The sequence below is a fragment of the Juglans regia genome, chromosome 12, assembly GCF_001411555.2.
Source record: "Juglans regia cultivar Chandler chromosome 12, Walnut 2.0, whole genome shotgun sequence".
Taxonomy (NCBI): Eukaryota; Viridiplantae; Streptophyta; class Magnoliopsida; order Fagales; family Juglandaceae; genus Juglans; species Juglans regia.
In genome coordinates, this window is record NC_049912.1 from 28,765,333 (window position 1) to 28,785,369 (window position 20,037).

The 20,037-nt window shown below is 35.1% G+C and overlaps 2 protein-coding genes across 4 annotated transcripts; one reads left to right on the top strand and one right to left on the bottom strand.

Annotated features, from left to right (window-relative positions):
* Positions 1-5,069: 5,069 nt before the first annotated feature.
* LOC108980485 (LOB domain-containing protein 31-like) lies at positions 5,070-9,029 on the top strand. The gene is made up of 2 exons (XM_018951421.2): positions 5,070-5,371; positions 8,523-9,029. Exons 1-2 carry the CDS (start codon positions 5,087-5,089, stop codon positions 8,844-8,846), a joined length of 609 nt encoding a protein of 202 aa, XP_018806966.1. The 5' UTR covers positions 5,070-5,086; the 3' UTR covers positions 8,847-9,029.
* A 1,092-nt stretch (positions 9,030-10,121) lies between these two features.
* LOC108980486 lies at positions 10,122-14,545 on the bottom strand. 3 transcript variants are annotated; one of them, XM_035683536.1, is made up of 4 exons: positions 11,955-14,545; positions 11,300-11,455; positions 10,553-10,608; positions 10,122-10,450 (listed from the first exon to the last, which is right to left on the bottom strand). In XM_035683536.1, exon 1 carries the CDS (start codon positions 14,402-14,404, stop codon positions 12,485-12,487), a length of 1,920 nt encoding a protein of 639 aa, XP_035539429.1. In that variant the 5' UTR covers positions 14,405-14,545; the 3' UTR covers positions 10,122-10,450; positions 10,553-10,608; positions 11,300-11,455; positions 11,955-12,484. The 3 variants fall into 3 exon arrangements, with proteins under 3 accessions (XP_035539429.1, XP_018806969.1, XP_018806968.1); XM_018951424.2 differs by having other exon boundaries at positions 11,300-14,545; XM_018951423.2 differs by having other exon boundaries at positions 10,553-10,750; positions 11,300-14,545.
* Between the last annotated feature and the right edge of the window lie 5,492 nt (positions 14,546-20,037).

Genomic DNA, 20,037 nt, shown 5'->3' on the forward strand with positions numbered 1-20,037 from the left:
GATGAGAGGGTCATATGACCATAGTACTGTGGGCTCCATGATTGAAAAACGCCCAAGCAAATTCTACATGTATCATTGTTTCGATTATTTATATGCTTTACTAAGTCATTAATCAAAAAGTATATGTTGTATTTTCATTATCCTTATAAATAATAATTAGGGACCCAATTATTAAAACTGGTTAATTCCTGTGTCTTCTCATTCTTGTTGGTATGTTATGTCTCGATCTTTATTTTCTACCTTTAATAAATAGTTGTATGTGATATTTTATTGTATTGTTAGGCTCCTAATTATTTTAGATCTTTCCTTTATTTGTGGACTGACATTATGAACATTCTCAGCTTATAATGGAGGGAATCTGACCATTTTTACTCTCTTTAGCCAGAGCTCATGCTAATGTTTTTAACAAGGAAAAATTAAGGAATACAAAGTGGACTGATTAGAGATTTGTATGATTAATAAAGAAAACCAAGGTGACTAAAGTGGAAATTTCTCTCTACTTTTGTGTATATTCCAATGCAAGAAGATTATTACAGATCATAGTCGGATGGTCAAAAAATTACCAAATTTACTCTCCGAATAGCACAATATCAAGTCCCCCAAAGACCCCATTTTCCCCATCAAAGCCAAATCCAGGAATCTAATGGAGGTCTAGTACTCTACTCAATAACAAATAAAAGATATACAAAAGAATACAAATCCAAAAGGAAAAGTTGAATATCTTATCCATTCCTCACGCACAGAATCATAGTTATAGGGAGAGAGAGAGAGTACCCAAATAAATGAACAACGCCCTAGAGAGAAAGGCCGACAACGACAGAGATGTGGCGAAAACGGCGGCAACGGTGATGGGGTCACGATGATGGAGGCACGGACTTAGGGTTTTTGTGTTTTCTCTAGCTGCAGCGCAGAGAGAGAGAGAAATATATATATATATATATAACCGATATCAAAACGACGTCGTTTTATTTAACTTTAAACTTTCGAACAAAATATAATAAATATTTTAAATTTTTTAAATTAAAAAAAAATAATATTAAAAAATAATATTTTAATAATATTTTATTCAACTTTCAACTCTCGTATCATTTTAACTCAACTCAAATCAATATTCAAACCTCCCAAAAAACGTGTCAATGGATCCCACTATCCGTATAACGTGCTAGCATTGCATGTTTTGAGAAGCGTGGAGGGCAAAAGACACACGCCACCAGCTTCTTGCTGGGTCAAATTTTCCCACGAAGGAAATGGGCCGAATCTCACATCACAAATAAAGTCATAAGCCTACCCAGCAGAACCAAGGCCATGGTTGTCAAAATGTAATGATGCGGAATTTGAATCCAACCGTAATTAATAATGATTTAATGATGTAACAGGACAGTAGTAATATTAATAATATCTAGCGTCATACTCATCTATGATATTCGCCCGATATATTAATTCCTTTCAACACAAGATTTGCCATACAAGCATATTTGAAATCCTAATGGTCTGCAGTCCAGCAAGGATTAGAGTGCGTCGGGCCCACAAAACTTACCAATTGACCACTCGGTCTGTATAAACAGAGATCAAAGAACACACATAAGATAATTTCACATTTTGAAAACTAAAATTATGTATTTTTGACTCTCAGTTACTTGGATATTGGAGGTGGCTCTTACCACACCGAATCCCTCTTATCTCTTTGGTACAGGTTGCTAGAGGTTATTTGCACGAGTATGAAATACGTCCACAACACTTCTTTTATTTTCTCTCTCTGTGTCAACATTGAAAATGACTCGATTTTGTCTTCTATTTCCTTTTCTTAAATATGGAAACCCGAAGAAAAGCTAATTAATTGGCTTTCAAAAAGACCCCATTGGATTTTCAAATGGTCGACTCTGAGATTATCTGTGTTATATATTTTGTAGTGGCTAATGTTTCTAATGATCATACATTTCCAAATAATCAATATAAAAGTAGTGTCAGGCTCAAGCAATCACGAGGCGCGCCCTAGTAGTGAGTGGGAGGTACATTTCTATGGTATGTATACTGGTCATGTGAGGTGTCTAGCAACAGAAGTTGTAGAAGTTGGGAACTCATGAAACCGTATGATCTAAAGAGTAATTATGTCAAATATATATATATATATGTTCGATCAGCGATTATCTGTCAGGTTATATCCTCAAATAAATAGCAACGATGACAAGTACTCCAGTTGAGAGTTCTAAGGAGTCGAGTTATGAGTAATGTTATATACTATACTTTTATCTTATTTTTATTATACTAAGTAATATGTGGCATATTTATCATCATTATATAATAAAAAAATAAATGATGATTTAATGGTGATAAATATACTACATCATACTTAACAGGATCATACTTAACAGGATGATAGTATAGTATATAAAAATTTTTTAATGGCATTATACAGATTGTACTAACATTCTTTGAGATAATTTGAAGACCTTTGGCAGGTGAGATCGAGCTGGCCTTCTGCTACAACAGATCTCTCCTATAATATGAGATATCTTAACCACGGGATAATTAATCAGTTTTTTTTTTTTTGGCTTTCGTTCATGTATATACACACCACCTAATTATATATATATATATATATATATATATCTCAAATTTATTTGTAAATTTCATAAATTTTCTTTGGAAGGGGAAAAAAGAATAGAAGAAGATCAAATCATGATTAACAGGAGACATGAGATCCCTATTTTTTTCATTCCATTCAGTATTGTCTGATAGTTGCATATTCAATTCGTTAATGGGCGATCTGAGTTAATGAAGGTCAAACTCGATCCGAAGATCGGCAATCAAAGCGCCAGGGCAGCATCATGAGCTACTCGAATATGGGAGAGCCACGTGTGAGTCGGTGACTACGAAAGTACGTAACGGCCCAGCTCATATTCAGGACGTCGTTGGACCCTCTAGCACTTGTGCATGTTGCCTCATCAGTGACAACATTTATTTACCATCGAAGTCGTAAATTTCTTTCGTGCGCGCCGTTGGGCGATTTGTGAAACTCATGAGCGATTTGTGCACGTACTGTCTAGTACCATAACTACTTCTCATGGTTAAAACACATTAATCATTTGGTGTCTGAGCTTAGACAAAAAATAACTCAGTGAGACAAAAACAATATGTTTAAAGAGAGAGTTTAAAAAATGTTTTGTATTTTCAGACTACAAAGCTTCTTTGATCAATCTGTTTCCCAACACCCACTTGAAATCGAATTCTTCCATCTCTGGCTACAATGTTGAGGGAATGAAAAAACAACTCTCCCAGATCAGACTCCCTTTCTTCTACGAATAAATTTGAGTATTATTCTCTCTTTGCGCAGTCAGTAGTAGCCATGAAGCCAAACAGCCGATGATCAGGAGTTGTCACTGTCCAAATAATTAAGCAAAGAGAGGAATTGGGGAGGGACAGCGAGACTGTTGCATTCTGCCATGTCTATACTGTTCACCGCGTCTTCCTTCATAGAGACGGTAAGTGGGACCATGCCTTAGACTGACACGCGTCACGATTTGATGTGTTGTAATTACATCAAGGCATGATTTTTTGTGCTAGTCAGTGTGGGTTTGACTAGGCTACCTGTCCATCTCCCCCGTCCTCCCATCAGTTTCATTTGGATCCATATTGACCGTACACTTCACTCTCATAGCGTACACGTACAAAAATTAAAATGACAGAACTCCCCGGGGCCCGGAGTTGTGAAAAGGGAGTGATGATGAAAACGATTTATAAGTTTTTTTATCTTTTTTTTTTCAACCTTCGTATTATAAAGGTTGGTTTTTGCTAATTATAGTTATTTTTATGTATTTTATTAATATAATTGATTAAAATAATTATTTTATATTAAAAATAGTTACAACCCATCATATTAATAAAGTACGTAAAAAAAATATACAAAAGTTTAAGTATGCATGAATATATATATATTTATCGAAGAAAAAAGAGATGAGTGATATTAAATGCTATACAAATTGAACAAACGTGATAGAGTGTTATTCAATTTGTTACAATTGAATGATTATTGGATCCAAAATTTATTTGTAGGCAACTCATCTTGAATTAGGTCTACTCGCACCACTTAAACTTGCTGCTCATTGTTGTCGTTCGAATTTTTTATTTTATTTTTTAAGTTTTTTTTATTTAGCTATGAATGAAGTATATTTTAATAATATTATCTTTTTATATTTTTTTAATATTAAAAAAATTAAAAAATACATGTAAGAAAAAAAGAAAAAAAAAACTTAATTAGAAGTAATGGTGGCTCCCAACGGGAGCTGGGAGCGGTGGGCATAGACCCATCCGGTGTATCCACAACGTTTGCCATTTTGGCAAAAGGCGCGTCAATTCAAGAGTTGCTATCACGTATAACTCCTGTATTTGGGTTAAAAAAAACCCATGTTTTGAAGTGCTGCAACTTATAACCCAGTACGTTGTAATAGGTAAACCAAAATGGTCAGAAAGATAATAGCATTGAATGTAGTGATCACAAATAAACATGAGGTGAAACAAAGAACTACGGGGGCCACATCCATAGCAAGAAAAGTATACCATGTACTAGTCCCTCTGACTGAGAGCTAGCTGAAATGGAAATGACAAGAGATCAATAGATAGATGGAAAAGATAGGATGTTTGTCCCACGTGGGGTGGCCGGGTTTAGCACGTGGCATCAACTGCGGCGGTTGGAAGTTGATTTATACTGTCCCCGCACGTATATATGTTTGCTTTACGCAAGCAGCAGCTCCCATTTGCCCTCTCCCTTGCCGTGGCTTTAAAGTTTGAACCAAAATAAGCCCCCCCCTAATCCCTTAAAAAAAGAAATATAAATATAAATCGAACAAAAGGAAATGGAACAAAAACTAGAACAGAACAACCAGTCCTTTTCAAGTGACCTACCACCAAAACTTGCAAATTATCTAATCAAACACAGCAACAATGTAATCCAACTCCTTTTCTCTCTAAATAGCCATCTCTCTCTCTCTCTCTCTCTCTATATATATATATATATACCCCACAAGCTTACACCGAGAAGAGAAGATAAAACAACTCTGTAAATTAGAAGATCGAAAGGGAGAGAGTGATGAGTGCAAGCAACGGAGGTGGGCCTTGTGGCGCCTGCAAGTTCCTTAGGCGCAAGTGCATAAACGGATGCGTGTTTGCGCCCTATTTTGACTCAGACCAAGGCACAGCTCACTTCGCTGCGGTGCACAAGGTGTTTGGTGCTAGCAATGCTTCCAAGCTGCTCTTGCGCATTCCGGCACATAAGCGGCTCGATGCCGTCGTTACGCTTTGCTATGAGGCTGAGTCTAGGATTAGAGACCCCGTGTATGGCTGCGTTGGTCACATCTTTACTCTCCAACAGCAGGTGAGCTTTGCCTTCTTTGGGCAAGTCTGACGTAGTTCCAAAATTGAAAGAGCGTTTTCCATGTCGGAGATTTTGGTGGTTAGGTTTTCGAGATCAGCCTCTCTTCTTGATCACTTGCTTTATTTTGCCCCCGTTTTTTTAAATATTTTTAATATAAATTGCATGTGGCATATTCTCCTTGAATTTTTTTTAAGCAATTAAGAATTAATCCAAACTATATAATTAGTTGAAACTTTAAATTTAAAGTCATTTTTGGCTGACAGTTGACGCATATATAACTTGATTTTATTTTATTTTTTATTTTTTATCTTTTGCTTTCTCGTTTCCTTGAGAGAAATACAGTGCAAGGGAAATTGGTCAAGGATTATGTGCGGACTGGTAGCTCCTGTGGAAGAAGTAACTCGTTAGGGGCTATGCTTCATGTTTTTCTTGCTTTAGAAGATTTTGAAATGTACGTAGTTTTGCTGGGTTTGTCTAAAATCCAAGTTGAATTGAATGGTCCAAGGCAATATGCTAAAGTGCGGCGGTGCCATCGGTTTCGACAAAAATGCACTAGTTAGTCAAGGTTTTCACATGATCATAAGATTATGCATCTATATGACTGTTAGCTTGACACGTTTTTCATTCTTAGTTGCATTTTCTACGATAAACATGATAACGTACGTACGTGAGCCTATAATATATATGTGTGTGTGTGTGTGGGTTAACTTGTTATCTAGGTACTGTTAAGCAGGGCAGTTTCCTTTTGAGGTGTAAGTAGTTTTGGATTACCCATAAAAAGTGCGTGAAACTCATGCTATCTTTCCTTAGGAAGAGAGATCATATTAGGGTTTTCCTCATATGATCTCTCTAATAACAGCTTTCGCGCTGAAGTGCGCGCGTGTGAGAGAGAGGTGGCGGCCGCCATGAACTGGTTGGTTGATCGACAGATCGAGTACTATGGGTTCGCGTTGCTTTCCGAAGCTACCATGCAATTGCAAACTTAGCAGCTCGAGGATTATACAAATACCTGCGTTTTGACTCTCTCTCTCGGTAATCAGTATTCATATTGTAGAGCTAGACATATTTTTATCTAGTAATCTTTAATAATAGATTCACAATCTTTCAATATCGAGCGACCAAAGAAATAGAAAAGAATAATGATAGGATTACTACTTTATTACTACTCATTTACAACTCAAATGGTATTTGATTTTTTTTTTAATTTTTTATTTTACTTAATGATTAAAGAAATGAATATTAATAAAATTATATATTTTTTTAATTTTTTCTCTTAATAATTAAGGATGGTAAAAAAATACTTAAAAAATGATAAAAAAATAAAAAAATTTAAAATGTGCTTGGGTAGTAGGTGGGTAGTAGATGGGTAGTAACTCTATCACTACCCAATAAGAAATCTGTATATTATTTATAAGAGAATTCTATGCATCAATTACTATTTATTTTTATACTCTATACTTTTCGATTTTTTTATTCATAAAGTGTACGTGAAAGTAGTTTTTATAGGATATGAAGTAATGAATAATGATCGATGAGAAAAATTTTTTAATTTATAATAACATTTCATTGCATAATATATAAATATAAAAGATGTTTTGAACGACGCCATTTTCAATTATTGCTGGCACGGAAGGAGTACTACCATAGGCTGGTCTCAATTTGGTAAAATTAATTATTATTCTGTATTAGTTTTCTTGAGGGGAAAACCTTTTTTTTTTTTTTTTTTTTCCCTTTATCACATGCTATGCGAGTTATTACTGCTGCTTGTGAAGATGCATCGAAATCTTTTGTTTGCAGTTGTGGTTATAAGGCAAGCACTACTGGCGATCATTGAGGTAGCATAACTTTTATTGGATTGGAGTTTTACCCACAACTATATGTACGGCAGCATGGTTACCCATGCGCGCATGCAGTAGTCAGTAGTGATCTCGTGAAATAGAAAATACGTATTGCTTTTACTGTTGATTTGATCTTCCATTACCCTTTTTGTGGTCAATTTAATTGGGAACATAACCACCGTCCATCGTCTTAGCTTTAATTAGGTAGAATTCCATCACCCTCTGATGTCAGATGATTAGGTACGTAGAATCGACTATTTTATGAACATTATCTCCCCAATTAAGCACTAACCGAGATCAGAGAAATGGGTCGTTTTTTCTTCTTCTTCAAGATCACGTGGTTACAAATAAGTGGTAAAGTCTAAAGTTTTGCCTTTAAATCGATAAGTGTACTTTATGTGTGCATCATATGACGTAAACATGTATATATAGATATCATATTTTTTTAACTATGAACTATTAATGTGGTCTCACCTATCTGTTCTGTTTGACGTTGGAGTTTTTTTGTTTTTTTGTTTGTTCTCTCTTAACTAGCTGTTCTGTATGTTAGTTCTCTCTTAATGTTACGTACCTAGCTAGCAAATAAAAATATGGTATTTTCTTGATCTGTTTCTTTCGGTTTCTGTTTCGGAAAGATATAAGAGCTGGTAATCCCTTATGATCTTGTACTCTTCGAGATTTTCTTAGTAACATGATGCAGAACGATGCAATGAATATGTTTATAGTCCCATGGAATTACTTGTCTGTTCTTCACTAAACGGAGCATATATATGGTTCTTGATCCGGTAGACCCCATTTGGTTGTTGAGTTGAGTTGAGTTCTTTATGCATAGTAGTGAATTTTGTGTAGCCATCTAATATAAGTTTAGATATGTTTAAATGTTAAAATGAATTTAGATGTATTTATGAGAAGTTGAAAAAGGTTGTAGGTCTCGCGTGTAAAGATGTGTTAAATTGAAAAAAGATAGTGGCTCCCATACGTGTAAAGAAGTTTTAAGTTAAGATAAATTTAGTAATTTGAGAGTTGAGTGTTTGGATGTTAGACTCAGTTTAAAATTAAACTGAACTGAGTCAAGTTCCAAAAAGGCCTAGCTAACAAGAAAAATAAAAACATCTGAAAAGACTTTCTGTTTTAGCCTTTAGGTTCAATTGCCAGGACATATATGTCATCCAGATATTGTCATTGGTAAAGCTTAGCTAAAGCTTTAGATCATAGCAGCTAGCTTTGAAGCGAAAACAACTAATGTTTTTTGCAAATTAACATGCTATATATATATATATTATAGAAAGAACTTAATTATTTCATGTTTGCAGGTAGTGAATTTGCAGGCAGAGCTGGCGTTCGTTCAAGCCCGCCTTGCCACATTGCATCGCCTTCCTCCGCCGCACTCTCAGAGCCCATCACCTACAAATCACCATTCCTCCTCAGATTTGGGTTCAACTTCAGACCTGCAATCTAACTCTAACTCAGCCATGCATTTTGATCCTCTACATCCACATCCAATTCCCACAGAATTAACAAGTTTTCTCAATTCATTGGATGGAGATCTGGAGGCTGGGACTGTCCAAGTATTGGCTCGGGAAATCATCTCTAGGTACTTGCCCGGAGTAAGATTCCGGCCTTCAAGTCCTAATTAAATTAAATCCTAGCTTCTTGCATGTATGTATTAATGGCGACATGCATTTTGGGCATTTTGGCTGGCAATGTCTACTGGAAAATCGTACCTACTTTTTTTCCACAAGTTTTATTTCAACTTATAACCACTCCCATAATTTCCCAGCCAAAGTAGCTATCATTGTCAATTTTATGACCAAAATTTGCAACCATCAAATCAGCATTTAGCTCTATCCAAAAGAAAAGAAAACTTGTAACTAACTGTAAAGTTCAGCCAGAGTGCAAAATTTGAATCATATAGGTAGGCTGAGACCAGTTACAATGCAAGACAGCTTTTCTTTCGTCTCAAAGACTAGAAAAAGGTTTAAAAGGTCCTGTTTGTTTCCTATGAAAATGAGTTCTCACTTATCACTGCATGTATTATAATTAAGAGCACTGTTTTTAACTGCAGTACCCATTTCGATAAAGCCAGCATAATTGAGCTCATGAGCTGTGCTTTCTTCATTATTGGCCTCACTTTACCGCGATTTACTTAAATGGTATAATTCCTCGAGCCCCCGAAAATGGACTTTACACGATCCCTTTATGGGCTTCCTTCGTGCTTGTGACAGTTATACCTATACTGGGTTTGAATTCTACAACCACTTCTACATTATTGTTCTGTGCCAAGACGATGGCTTGCCAGCCTTTAGCCGTGCGTACTAGCTCTCAATGGAACGAAAATCGAAATTAATAAATTTTGTTATTTTTATTGGAGCAATACTTCAAATAGACAAGAAGTTTTTTTTAGACTCACTAATAAAGAACAATTTTTTTTTACATTTTTTTAAAGTGGACCCACTTTTTACAATGATTTATATAAAGCTTATCTATTTGAGATTTGTACAAATCATTTCTCTTTTTATTATTGATACCAAGAGTCCGGAAACAACTTCCTAACTTTGTTGAGTATTAATACACACAATATATTTCACAATAATATTATAAGATACGGATGTTTTGTAAATTAATGTTAATTTTATAAAGTGTTTTACAAAATTATCTTTCATTTAATACATTGTTGCGTTAAATATTATGTATAAATATTTTCCCTCCAAAAAAGTGTTGTGTTCATAGACTCACGTGAATAATCACTGCAATTATTGACATTTCCGGCAGCCATAAATGGCAATAATAAATGGGCCTCACGTAGAAAGCATGTTCTAAAAAAAGAGGATAATAGGGGGAGACATTCGTATGAGAAACATTAACAAAGTGGTGCACAAATTTCTCTACATGGTTTTCTATTTACGCCTAAATTATTTCGGGTGGGGAGGAAGATACTTGCCAAATATGGTTTCTACCAAATGTTGACCTTTGACAATTACATATTTTGGAATGGTTAATACAGAGTTGCATTCTGTCAATGTAGAGAACACTCCTTTGTTTCACAGTTCAAGACATAATAACTTCAGGCTAAAGACCAGTACAATAACATCAAAGCATCGGGCAAAATGAATGTGTTACCTCTCGGTGAAACCGTGAAACACTTCCACAGTTACTTTCTATTCATAATGGCTATCTGGCAAGAGTTCAATGGCACGCTTTAGCAGGAACATGCCACATTGATAGCAACCAACAAATCATCCTTGCATCAAAATATAGTTTAATATCATGATGTCATCTTTGAAACATTCGTACACAAACTGAAATGACCGAGTTTGAGGTAATAAAGCAAGTATCGTGATACCTTAGGCTACATCATGCAGTTGTAAATAGTAAATACCCCACTTCAAAAGCCCCTTGCTGCATGTTAAAACAAAGAAGCTGTTAGGATGGCCGGCTACTGTCAAGCACTGAGGCAGCTGGATCGAAATAGTTTGACACAGCAGAGAAACATATGGTTCCAACTCCTTTCGCCTTGCACTTATTCCGCATACCTAACTCTCTGTGACAGGGCAATACTTAATCTTTTCAAATACTTGTTGGTGCATTCAATCCAATCACCCCAATTAATGTTTTGCTATCAACAATTAATACAAAAAGAAGAGACACCTATATGAAATACCCCCAGAAAATAGAAAAACAAAACCATTAATATAGGCTGCTAGCAGTACCTCATTGCTAAGCTACAATCTTGTGTGGAATAGAGTTCACAACATGAGTCAGGGACGAGTGTTTCCAGAAAGATCTGATCCCCAAGTTTTGGAAGTGGATCAGTCTTGCCTTATTTATGTCTTACAATGATCTAAGATGACTGGATAAAGTAACATCCAATTTTTTTTTTTTTAAGATAAAATTTTATTAAAAGAAGTAAAAAGGCTCTGCCCAAGTATACAAGTATTAACAAAAGATAACACCTATTATGAGTTAGGAGCTAGAAAATGATACAAGAAAGTCATAAGACTAGATCCATTGAGTAAAATGACAGAAGTGCCAGTTACATCCAAATTCTTAGGATTCGGGTAAGACAGTAACATCTCAAGTTATGTCTGACCTTCTTGGTGAATTACATAAACGTGCACAACACCACCCCAAGGACGCCGTCCAGTGTCAACCACTTTGTAAAGCAAAGTTCCCCAGCTGCCTGCAGCTCATCACTGGCTGGCGCCCGCCAACTGGTCATCTTTGGTGTCCAAAAATTTGCTCACCCCTAGCCAGACCATAAAGAACCAAAATTTTTGTCTAGCACAAAGGAATGGTAGAAATAGAAGATAAAGAACAAATATTCATGGATATTAGAAGAGTTCGACAAGACTTGCGGCATAATGATCTGGTTGAAGAATTAACACCGAACATTCTGGAAGTGACCAAGCGTAATAATCAAAGAAAATAACACAAGATACATGAAATTGTAGGAGAGAGACTGATATGATATAACATTTAAGATGGATGAAATTGTAGGAGAGAGGCTAATTAGGCCAATTTTCTTTTTTCTCAGTTTTCATAAAAGATAAGATGCTCAAAAACACGAGGCACTATTACACTAGTGCAGTTATCCCCTGCTAACTTGGTAACAACCCCGGGATTAGTCGGGACGCTGCTCCGGACACCCGGTGCCAATAAAAAAAAACTTGGTACCATATGCCCAGGTAGGTGATCAAAGACCAAAAGTAGACAGATTTCAATGCATGTTAAAGGGTGATACTGACCAGTTGATCAAAGGCAACCTCCACAACAAATTGCACAAAGCTTAACCAAGCAGCAATGCATCAAACTGTTTGTTAAGCACTGTAGCCAAGCAGAAAAACTATGAAGTGACAGGCGGCTGAGCTTTCAGAAAAAGAGGCTTATAAAGATGCAAATACAAGAGAGAGGCAAATAAATCCACATAATGCCTGAAGAATTGTGGAAGCAAGACTAGACATGTCATACATACAAGGATTTGAAAGAAGAAAACAGATTGAAACAGTCACCAATGTGCATCATAGACAAAAGCAACCTAAAAAATCTGATGGCCAAGAAAGTCGTTTAGAAGAGTTAAAACACATATGTGCAGGAAAGCCCATTTGAGATATACTTTACAAAACCACACGCAGCAAAGACACCCAAAACAAACATGTGAGCAGCTCCAGTCTTCTGTATACATTAATGTACAACCCTCTTCCGACGGTGTGAAGGGATGAATGGCTACAACAAAAATCCACTACCAAGTTAGAGTAGATTAATTATGCTGCTGACTCTACACAATCTCGCCATGCCTAAATCCACTATCCTCGCAATCTGCACTGGAGTCCAATCCACAAGGAGAATCATACCATTTAGGATTCTCTTGGTAGAAACTATCAACCTGTATACCGACAAGACCTACATCTGTGACTATAGCCTCATCGTGCCTATTGGGCTTGGTTAGTTTAGTATCTTCACAATCAAGAATGCTCTTCTCGTCAAAGTCACTGCATTTCAACCACTTTTCAGGCTTGCAAGGCTCGCTCATCAGATCCTTCTGACTCCTACAATCTTCCCTCAACTGGTCCCAAGGAACAACATCACCAAGTGTTCGCCCAAAACTGTCTTCATCATCATCAATCAAATCTGTATCCTTGCCATCCACATATATACGCTCATGGTGATGATCACTCCAATGCACCAGATCATTCTCACCAACCAGCACATCATCTGCATGCGGTTTGTGCGGGATCATTCCAATTGTCTTCCAACTCTCTTCCCCCACCGTTCTGACTTTATTCACAATCTCACACAATTCTCGAGATACTGAACCCAATAACTCATGTGGGAGTTTTGCAATTTTCCCTTCTAGCAACCCAACCTCAGTTCTCAATTCCTGCACCTGGTGCAAAACTGAAAACTGCAAATCCCCATCATCCTTCCCCATCAACCCAAACCCCTCATTCTCCATTTCCTCACTCACCCCATACACCGTCTCTTGGTCCATCAAAAAAGCACCTTTATGCCCCACAACCCTATGCATAATCCTCGCATTCCCATCCAACGGCCCTGGCTCATGCCCTGTATGCACCGCATACAGCTTAAACACCGCCATCCCCTCTTCCTGATACACAAAGGTTTTATCCTTCTCATTATAATTCGCAATTGGCACAATAGCCCTGATCCGAAATCCACACCCACACCGCTTGGACGCGTAAGGTTCCCTCTTCAGAATCTTTGACTTCTTCGCGGCAGGCTCACCTGCCCTATGACAAGCATAATCCTTCACCTCCGCCATAAACGGCTTATACCTAATATACTTCTGCCTGATGCACAGCACAACCTTATGCTTGGCAGCCAGTTGCTGAAGCTTATTAGGCACTTCCTTCGCCGGCACATCAAAGGACTCCGTGTACTCAAACCTACGGCGCTTAGTTCGCGCAGCAGCGGAGGAACCCCCTGACGACGCTGCAGAGCACACGGGGCAGGCGGCGACACAAACCCTGATGTAGCTCTCAGGTATGCCGTAAAATTTGGCACCTACAGTCCAAGCCTGCTTAATTCTCTCAATAGTTTCTTTAAGCCCTAGGTGTTTGATATCGGTGTCGGAGTGGAAAGTCATAACGATATCTTGCCACTGGTTAATATGGGAAACGAATTGCTGGGAATTGTTTTTGAAGCAGAGGAATTGGTTACCAGTGGTGGGGTCGACGTGAGCGGCGAGCTTGTCCTGGATGCGCTTCCAGGCGGTGAGGTAGGCGGTGTCCTCGTTGCGGTCCTTCCAGACGGCGCGCCAGGACTTGAGGACTGCCCGGGGTGTGGCAGAGCGGATCTCAGCCGGGGTGGCTAGTCGGTGCTCTAGGAGGCAGCGGATCATCAAGGAGTGGGACTCCGAATTGAAGGTGTAGAACTGGGACGAGATGTGGGGCTCGGGGCTGATATGGAGTTTGGGGACAGGGGCCAGGGCGGGTTGAATCGTCGAGTTGGAGGAGCAGTGGCTAGGGGAGGACGAAGAGGACGAGGAAGGGGAGGAGGAGGCGGAGGAGCGGAAAAGGGCGATTTCGGGGAGGGAGGAAGCGGGGTCTTCCTGGGATTCATGCTGAATGGACGGCTGGGATTGGAGGATCTGAGAGGATTGTTGGGGTGGGTCCAGATGATGGGGGTTGAGGTGGTGGTGAGAGAAGAGGTGGTCTTCGGTTTCGTCGGGATTCATGGAAAGATGGAAAAGAGGGAGAGGTATAGAGAGAGAGAGAGAGAGAGAGAGGGGAAAAGTGATGACTGAGGAGTGTGAGTGAGATGGATAGAATGTGAAGTTTTATGTTTCAGATGTTTGTGTCTGCTTGTGTTCCGGTTCGTTCAGTTTGTCTCTGACATTTTTTTCGAAGAGTTATTTAAAACCTTTTGAAACTGAAAAAATAAAATAAAACACTTTTAAAAATTCATAGGCTGACAACAAATGTTTTGGATTACTAGGATGAGTTGACCGTTATGCTGATTGCGGATGAATATTTGCAAGAGTGATGCCTGTGTTTTCGGTGGAAAAATGATATTTGTAATTACAATGGTATAAATATTGTGTATTAATATAAAATTTTAATTTTTTAATGATAAAATTTTAATTTTTAAAAATAATTTTATTTTTAATTAAAAAAATATAGACAAATTTAAAAGTGAATTTTTTTAAAAATATTTGAAAAAATAAAAAATATATATATAAAAAAATGTACTAGAAGAACTTTTGAGGACCACGTTAAGTGGCAACCAAGCATTTTCTTGTTTGTAATGGCCCTCAACTTTCTCGGCCCAAAATTTTTGTATCCATTCAGCTACTTTTCTTTCTTTTTCGTTCTTACCGTCCATGAAACTCTTAATAGATAATACCCAAGTATATCATTTGTATAGTTCCAAAAAAAAAAAAAATTTATATCATTTCTCGTTATTCTAAATCGACAATTGCATGGTAGATAATACCAATTATGCATAAAATATGTTATTTGTTTATTTTTAATTATTATCATGTAATAATTTTTTAATATGATATAAAAAAATTTTAAAATTTAAAATCTGTAACTGTAAATATTATCTTTTTATTAATATATCTGATTTTACCATTCTCAAACTCAGTCCACAATATAATTACATTAACATGAAAATTGATATACATTTTTGTCCATAATCACAATGGAAGTTATTGTGATGTGTTTGCATGTATAGTGAGAAAGAATAATAAATCTTCACAACCTATTTACATTACATACTCTATATTTTTTTAATTTTTATTATTTTTTCTTTTATTAAATAGAAAATTTGAAATAATTTACAAAAATAAATTAAAAATTTTTTAAAATATGGAATATAAAATATAGTAGAGATTGTATAACAAAACTCGAGAAAAATACCCTTAAATTCAGTAATTGTTTTAAAGAAAATATTCTAATTACAAAAAGATTATATAAAAGTAATCTTATAAGTTGACGTGATTTAATATAGTTTATTAAATTTTAAAATTATTTTTATATAATTTATTTATGAATATAAGCAGCCTCTCTTATTTCAAATTGAGACTATGTAACAAGCCATATCTTATTTTACCAAATTGTACTGGGGCTGTTGAAAAGTTAGAAGCCCAGAAAAAAGGTCTTAGAAGTTGGACTTATTTCCAAGGTTGAATTTATTGCTGTTGTGTAAAAAGTCAGAGAGTAGTTCGTCTCTTAACTCATTACTCTGTACGTAGGATGGATCTGTCTCGGAGACGAAGTTATATATAGTGTCTTCAGTCTAGGTCTCTCAATTCAGTAGCATATAAAAAATCTGTTGAAATTGGGGGAAGACCAGAAAGTGTAGGATGTTGAATGACTACGATTGTTTGTCTGCCTAGCTGTTTCTGCCTTTTAACTTTTGGTGGTTTTATAGGACGACACCTTTTTCAAATTCGAACCAACTGTGCATTGAGTTATATGGAATCAATCCATAGCAAACACCACCCTATCAGAAAAAATATATATATATCCTATCTTTGAACATATTGTAGAATGGTATATTACGATTTTGAGATTTAATGAATCGATATTGTATTGGTTATACTTTTAAATTAATAATTTTGATTTTATCGATTTCAGTCTAATTTTTTTAAAATATTATATAATAATATAATGATAATATATTGTAATTATATTATACACTACGGTGATATATTATAATATATTATGATATTGTATTAGTATAACTATTAATACTATAAATTACAGTGATAATGTATAGTTTTTATATAGCATTTTAAATTTTAATGTCATTTTACTTAGTAATTTATCATATAATACAATATTATTTTATATATGATTATATATATTATATATCAAAATTATCTATAATATAAAAAATCATATACAAAATATTTTATATAATATAAAAAATTAAAAATATATATTTATATAAACTGATATGGTCCGGTGTTAAAAAAAGGAAGATCGAAACCTAACTGATTTCGATCAATTTAAAAATAAAAAAAAACTAGTACCGAGCCGAACCGATTTAGAACCACTTGTTCGGTTTTACCAGATCACCCATTTTTTTTCACCTCTACTTTCAGCTAACCGAGGCGAGAACCAGAATCCATCGAGAGAACATGGGTTTATGTATGCTATGCATATTGCCAACTTGGCTTCGCTAAGGCTGCATGATCACCCGTGGTCAAAAAAGAAGCCTATGCTCCATGATTTATGGAGTTTTAAGCCTAGTTTGTTTTTACAAACCATCTCATTTAATAATTACAATTTTTTTAAGCTCACATATAAAATATAATAAATAATTTAATTTTTTCAAATATCAAAATAAAAATAATATTAAAAAATTATATTCTAACAATATTTTATTTAACTTTCAAATTTTATCTCAGCTCGTTTGTATAAACAAACAAAACCTAATTGCACACACTGTGGAGTGGATTACTAGTGGAGCCTATTGTGCGCTCTCTCTATAGAAATCTTAGCCCTCGTTTGGATTTAGATTTCATCTCATCTCATTCTGTATGGAGAAACCAACTCTCATCCAAACGGTCAAATCCTGAGATTTCAAAAATGGTTTCTAATGTCTTTGCAACACGACAAACTTTCAAATTAGCAACTTTTAAGAACGCCAATGGAAAAGGAGAAAACATTCAATTTTTTTTTTCAAATTAGTAACACGACAAGCTTTGTCTTCAACTTTTCCAGCAAGTGAACCGGATAAAACATGATTTCCATAATAACAAAATTATAAAATAAAGTGATTTTATAAATATCAAAATATTTATTTAAGAATATTGTAAATAAAATATATTTTATATAATTTGATTTTATAAAAATATTGTTATCTTATAATATTATTATGAAATATATTATAAAAAATAAAACTGGATAGGTAATTTATAAATTATTATTACTTATTTATAATTATATTTATATATAAAACAAAATTATTACAAATATTATGCAATTATTTGTGGAACTCACATTTATCTACTTTCAAACAACTTAAAACCATCTCATCTCACTTCTAATCTAAATACACAAAATTTTAAAAAACCATCTTAACTCACAAATCTCATTACTATTTATAAACCATCTCAACTCATCTCACTATCTAAACAGTTCCTTATTTTTTCCGCCAACAAATATGAAGGGAGGTCTATTATAGGAGGGAGCCCTTGTATATATATATATATATATATATATATATATATATTTGTTTGGTTATTCATTTTTATCTCAATTAGATCACTAAATATTTGATTTATCATTTTTCGACCACTAAATGAGTAACGTGCCACGCTACTTTATTTCTCATGTGTCAATTTATAAAATGAGTTAATAATTGTCATAATCTGGCAAGCGTGTGCGGCTCGTGTTAGAGTTGACCGAAGGTATTGGTGAGGTTTTTGTCCAAAATCAAAACTGCATCAATGAGGAGAAAATATCTAAATCTCGACAGAAACCAGTCGGTGAAATGGGAGAAAATCTTCAACGTTGGTTTCGGCATAAATCCGATCGGTTTGCTAGTGTCATCTGTGACACTGTGAGACAAAGAATGGAGAGAACATCAACAACTGCGCCTACTGTCTGCCATTAAATCGTTATAGGTTACCTATTCCAACTTAGCACTCGAATGCAATCATCACCGATTCACAAACACCATTGATTGACATAGGTCGAAGAGGAACTTACGGAGGAAATATTTCTGTCCACCAAGATTCACAAACACCTGCTATCTGTCATGAAATATTTCTCTGGAGCGTACGATGAGAAACTTACAGTGGAAACATAGGTCGTAGGCTTGCAGTCGTGCTGCGTGAGAGAGAGAGAGAGTGTGTGTGTGGAATGAGAAACATAGAAGGTGATCAGTCTCGGTCCATGTTTTAAAATATCGAAAAGTTTTGGTCCGGTCTCGATCCAAGTTTCTTCCACTCTAGATTAGACTAAATGAAAAATAAAAATAAAAAATATATTATATATATTATTTATATAATAATTATACAATTTATTATGTAATTTTCGTCTAACCTATTACCATTAACAATATAAAATTTAAAATATGCTATTAACATTTATTAATATTCTATCAATTAACTAATATATCATATCAATTAGCTAATTATATAGTAATTATATAAATTAATAATGTAATTTTCATATAATTTATTATCATTAACCATATTAAATATTTTTTTATTGAATTAGTTACATAATCTACATTAATAAGTCACTTAATTTTAATTTAATATTTTAAATAAATTTTTTATTAATTGATTTTAAAAAAAATAATAATTAGGCCGGACCGAACTGGGCCAGTCTAGTCCCTATGGGTGTTTCGAAAGGAAAAGTGACGAGTCCATCACCGGACTGGACTGGACCAACCAATTTGCACTCTTAACAGTATGTGTAAAACAACGACGTTTCACTTGAGTGAAACGGAGTTATTTTACTTAATATATATATATATTATATTGACCGGTTTGACGGTTTAAACTTAGTTTAAATCGGGACTGAATTGGCCAACATCGGTTTTATCAAATTTCCACTACTTGCCAGCTGGTTCCTGAATCCAAGGGCTTGTTCCTATACACCCCTAGCTCATGTACCGCTTTGGTTTTGCATGAACTTCATATATCCCTGCTATTTTTGTAGAGTAATTCTACATATAATTGTGAAGTGCGTAAATACGAACAGACAATTCATAATTACAAATATATTTTCTTATTTTTGTAAGTCCAACTAAGACACATGACATGAGCAGATTTCCCACCCTTGGATCTTTAAAATATGATCCCCTCCACTCCTTTATCAACCGCTGGTGACGCTTTGGATCTTTAAAGAGAATATTTTCATCTTTAGCTCTCAACATGTTTCTGTCTTTTCCAAATGATAACGTGAAGATAGTGAGAGTAGAGTTATTCTACGAAAAGTATTAAAATCAACGATATTAATGTCTTCTTATGATCGTATTTTGCAGCCAGAACCAATTAATTCACTCGATGAATCAGACATTTGATAGTTCTCATCTTGATTTTGATGAGTAATATAGGTTCCAACTTTCATTTTCTTTTTCTAATTTAATCTTAATACATCTTGGTTTAAAAATATTGCTTAATGATACAATTGAGATTTCGAGTAAGGGAGCAGCCCCAAAATAAGAACAAGTAATGATGTCTACACAACACATTTCACAATATATTATATAAGAATTTTGCTGCTCATTGTTCTCACATACCATAATTATTTTAATTTTTTGTTGTTTTATTATTCATAAACTAATTAATTAATTCTACTCATAATTCATACACCACACATTTAGGTTTCGTTTGGATATTTG

Excerpts from the sequence above, each read along its gene's own strand:
- LOC108980485 (XM_018951421.2), top strand. The coding sequence starts at position 5,087 with ATGAGTGCAAGCAACGGAGGTGGGCCTTGTGGCGCCTGCAAGTTCCTT. Across the intron at positions 5,372-8,522 it reads TCTTTACTCTCCAACAGCAG|GTAGTGAATTTGCAGGCAGA; the intron begins GTGAGCTTTGCC and ends TCATGTTTGCAG.
- LOC108980486 (XM_035683536.1), bottom strand. The coding sequence starts at position 14,404 with ATGAATCCCGACGAAACCGAAGACCACCTCTTCTCTCACCACCACCTC.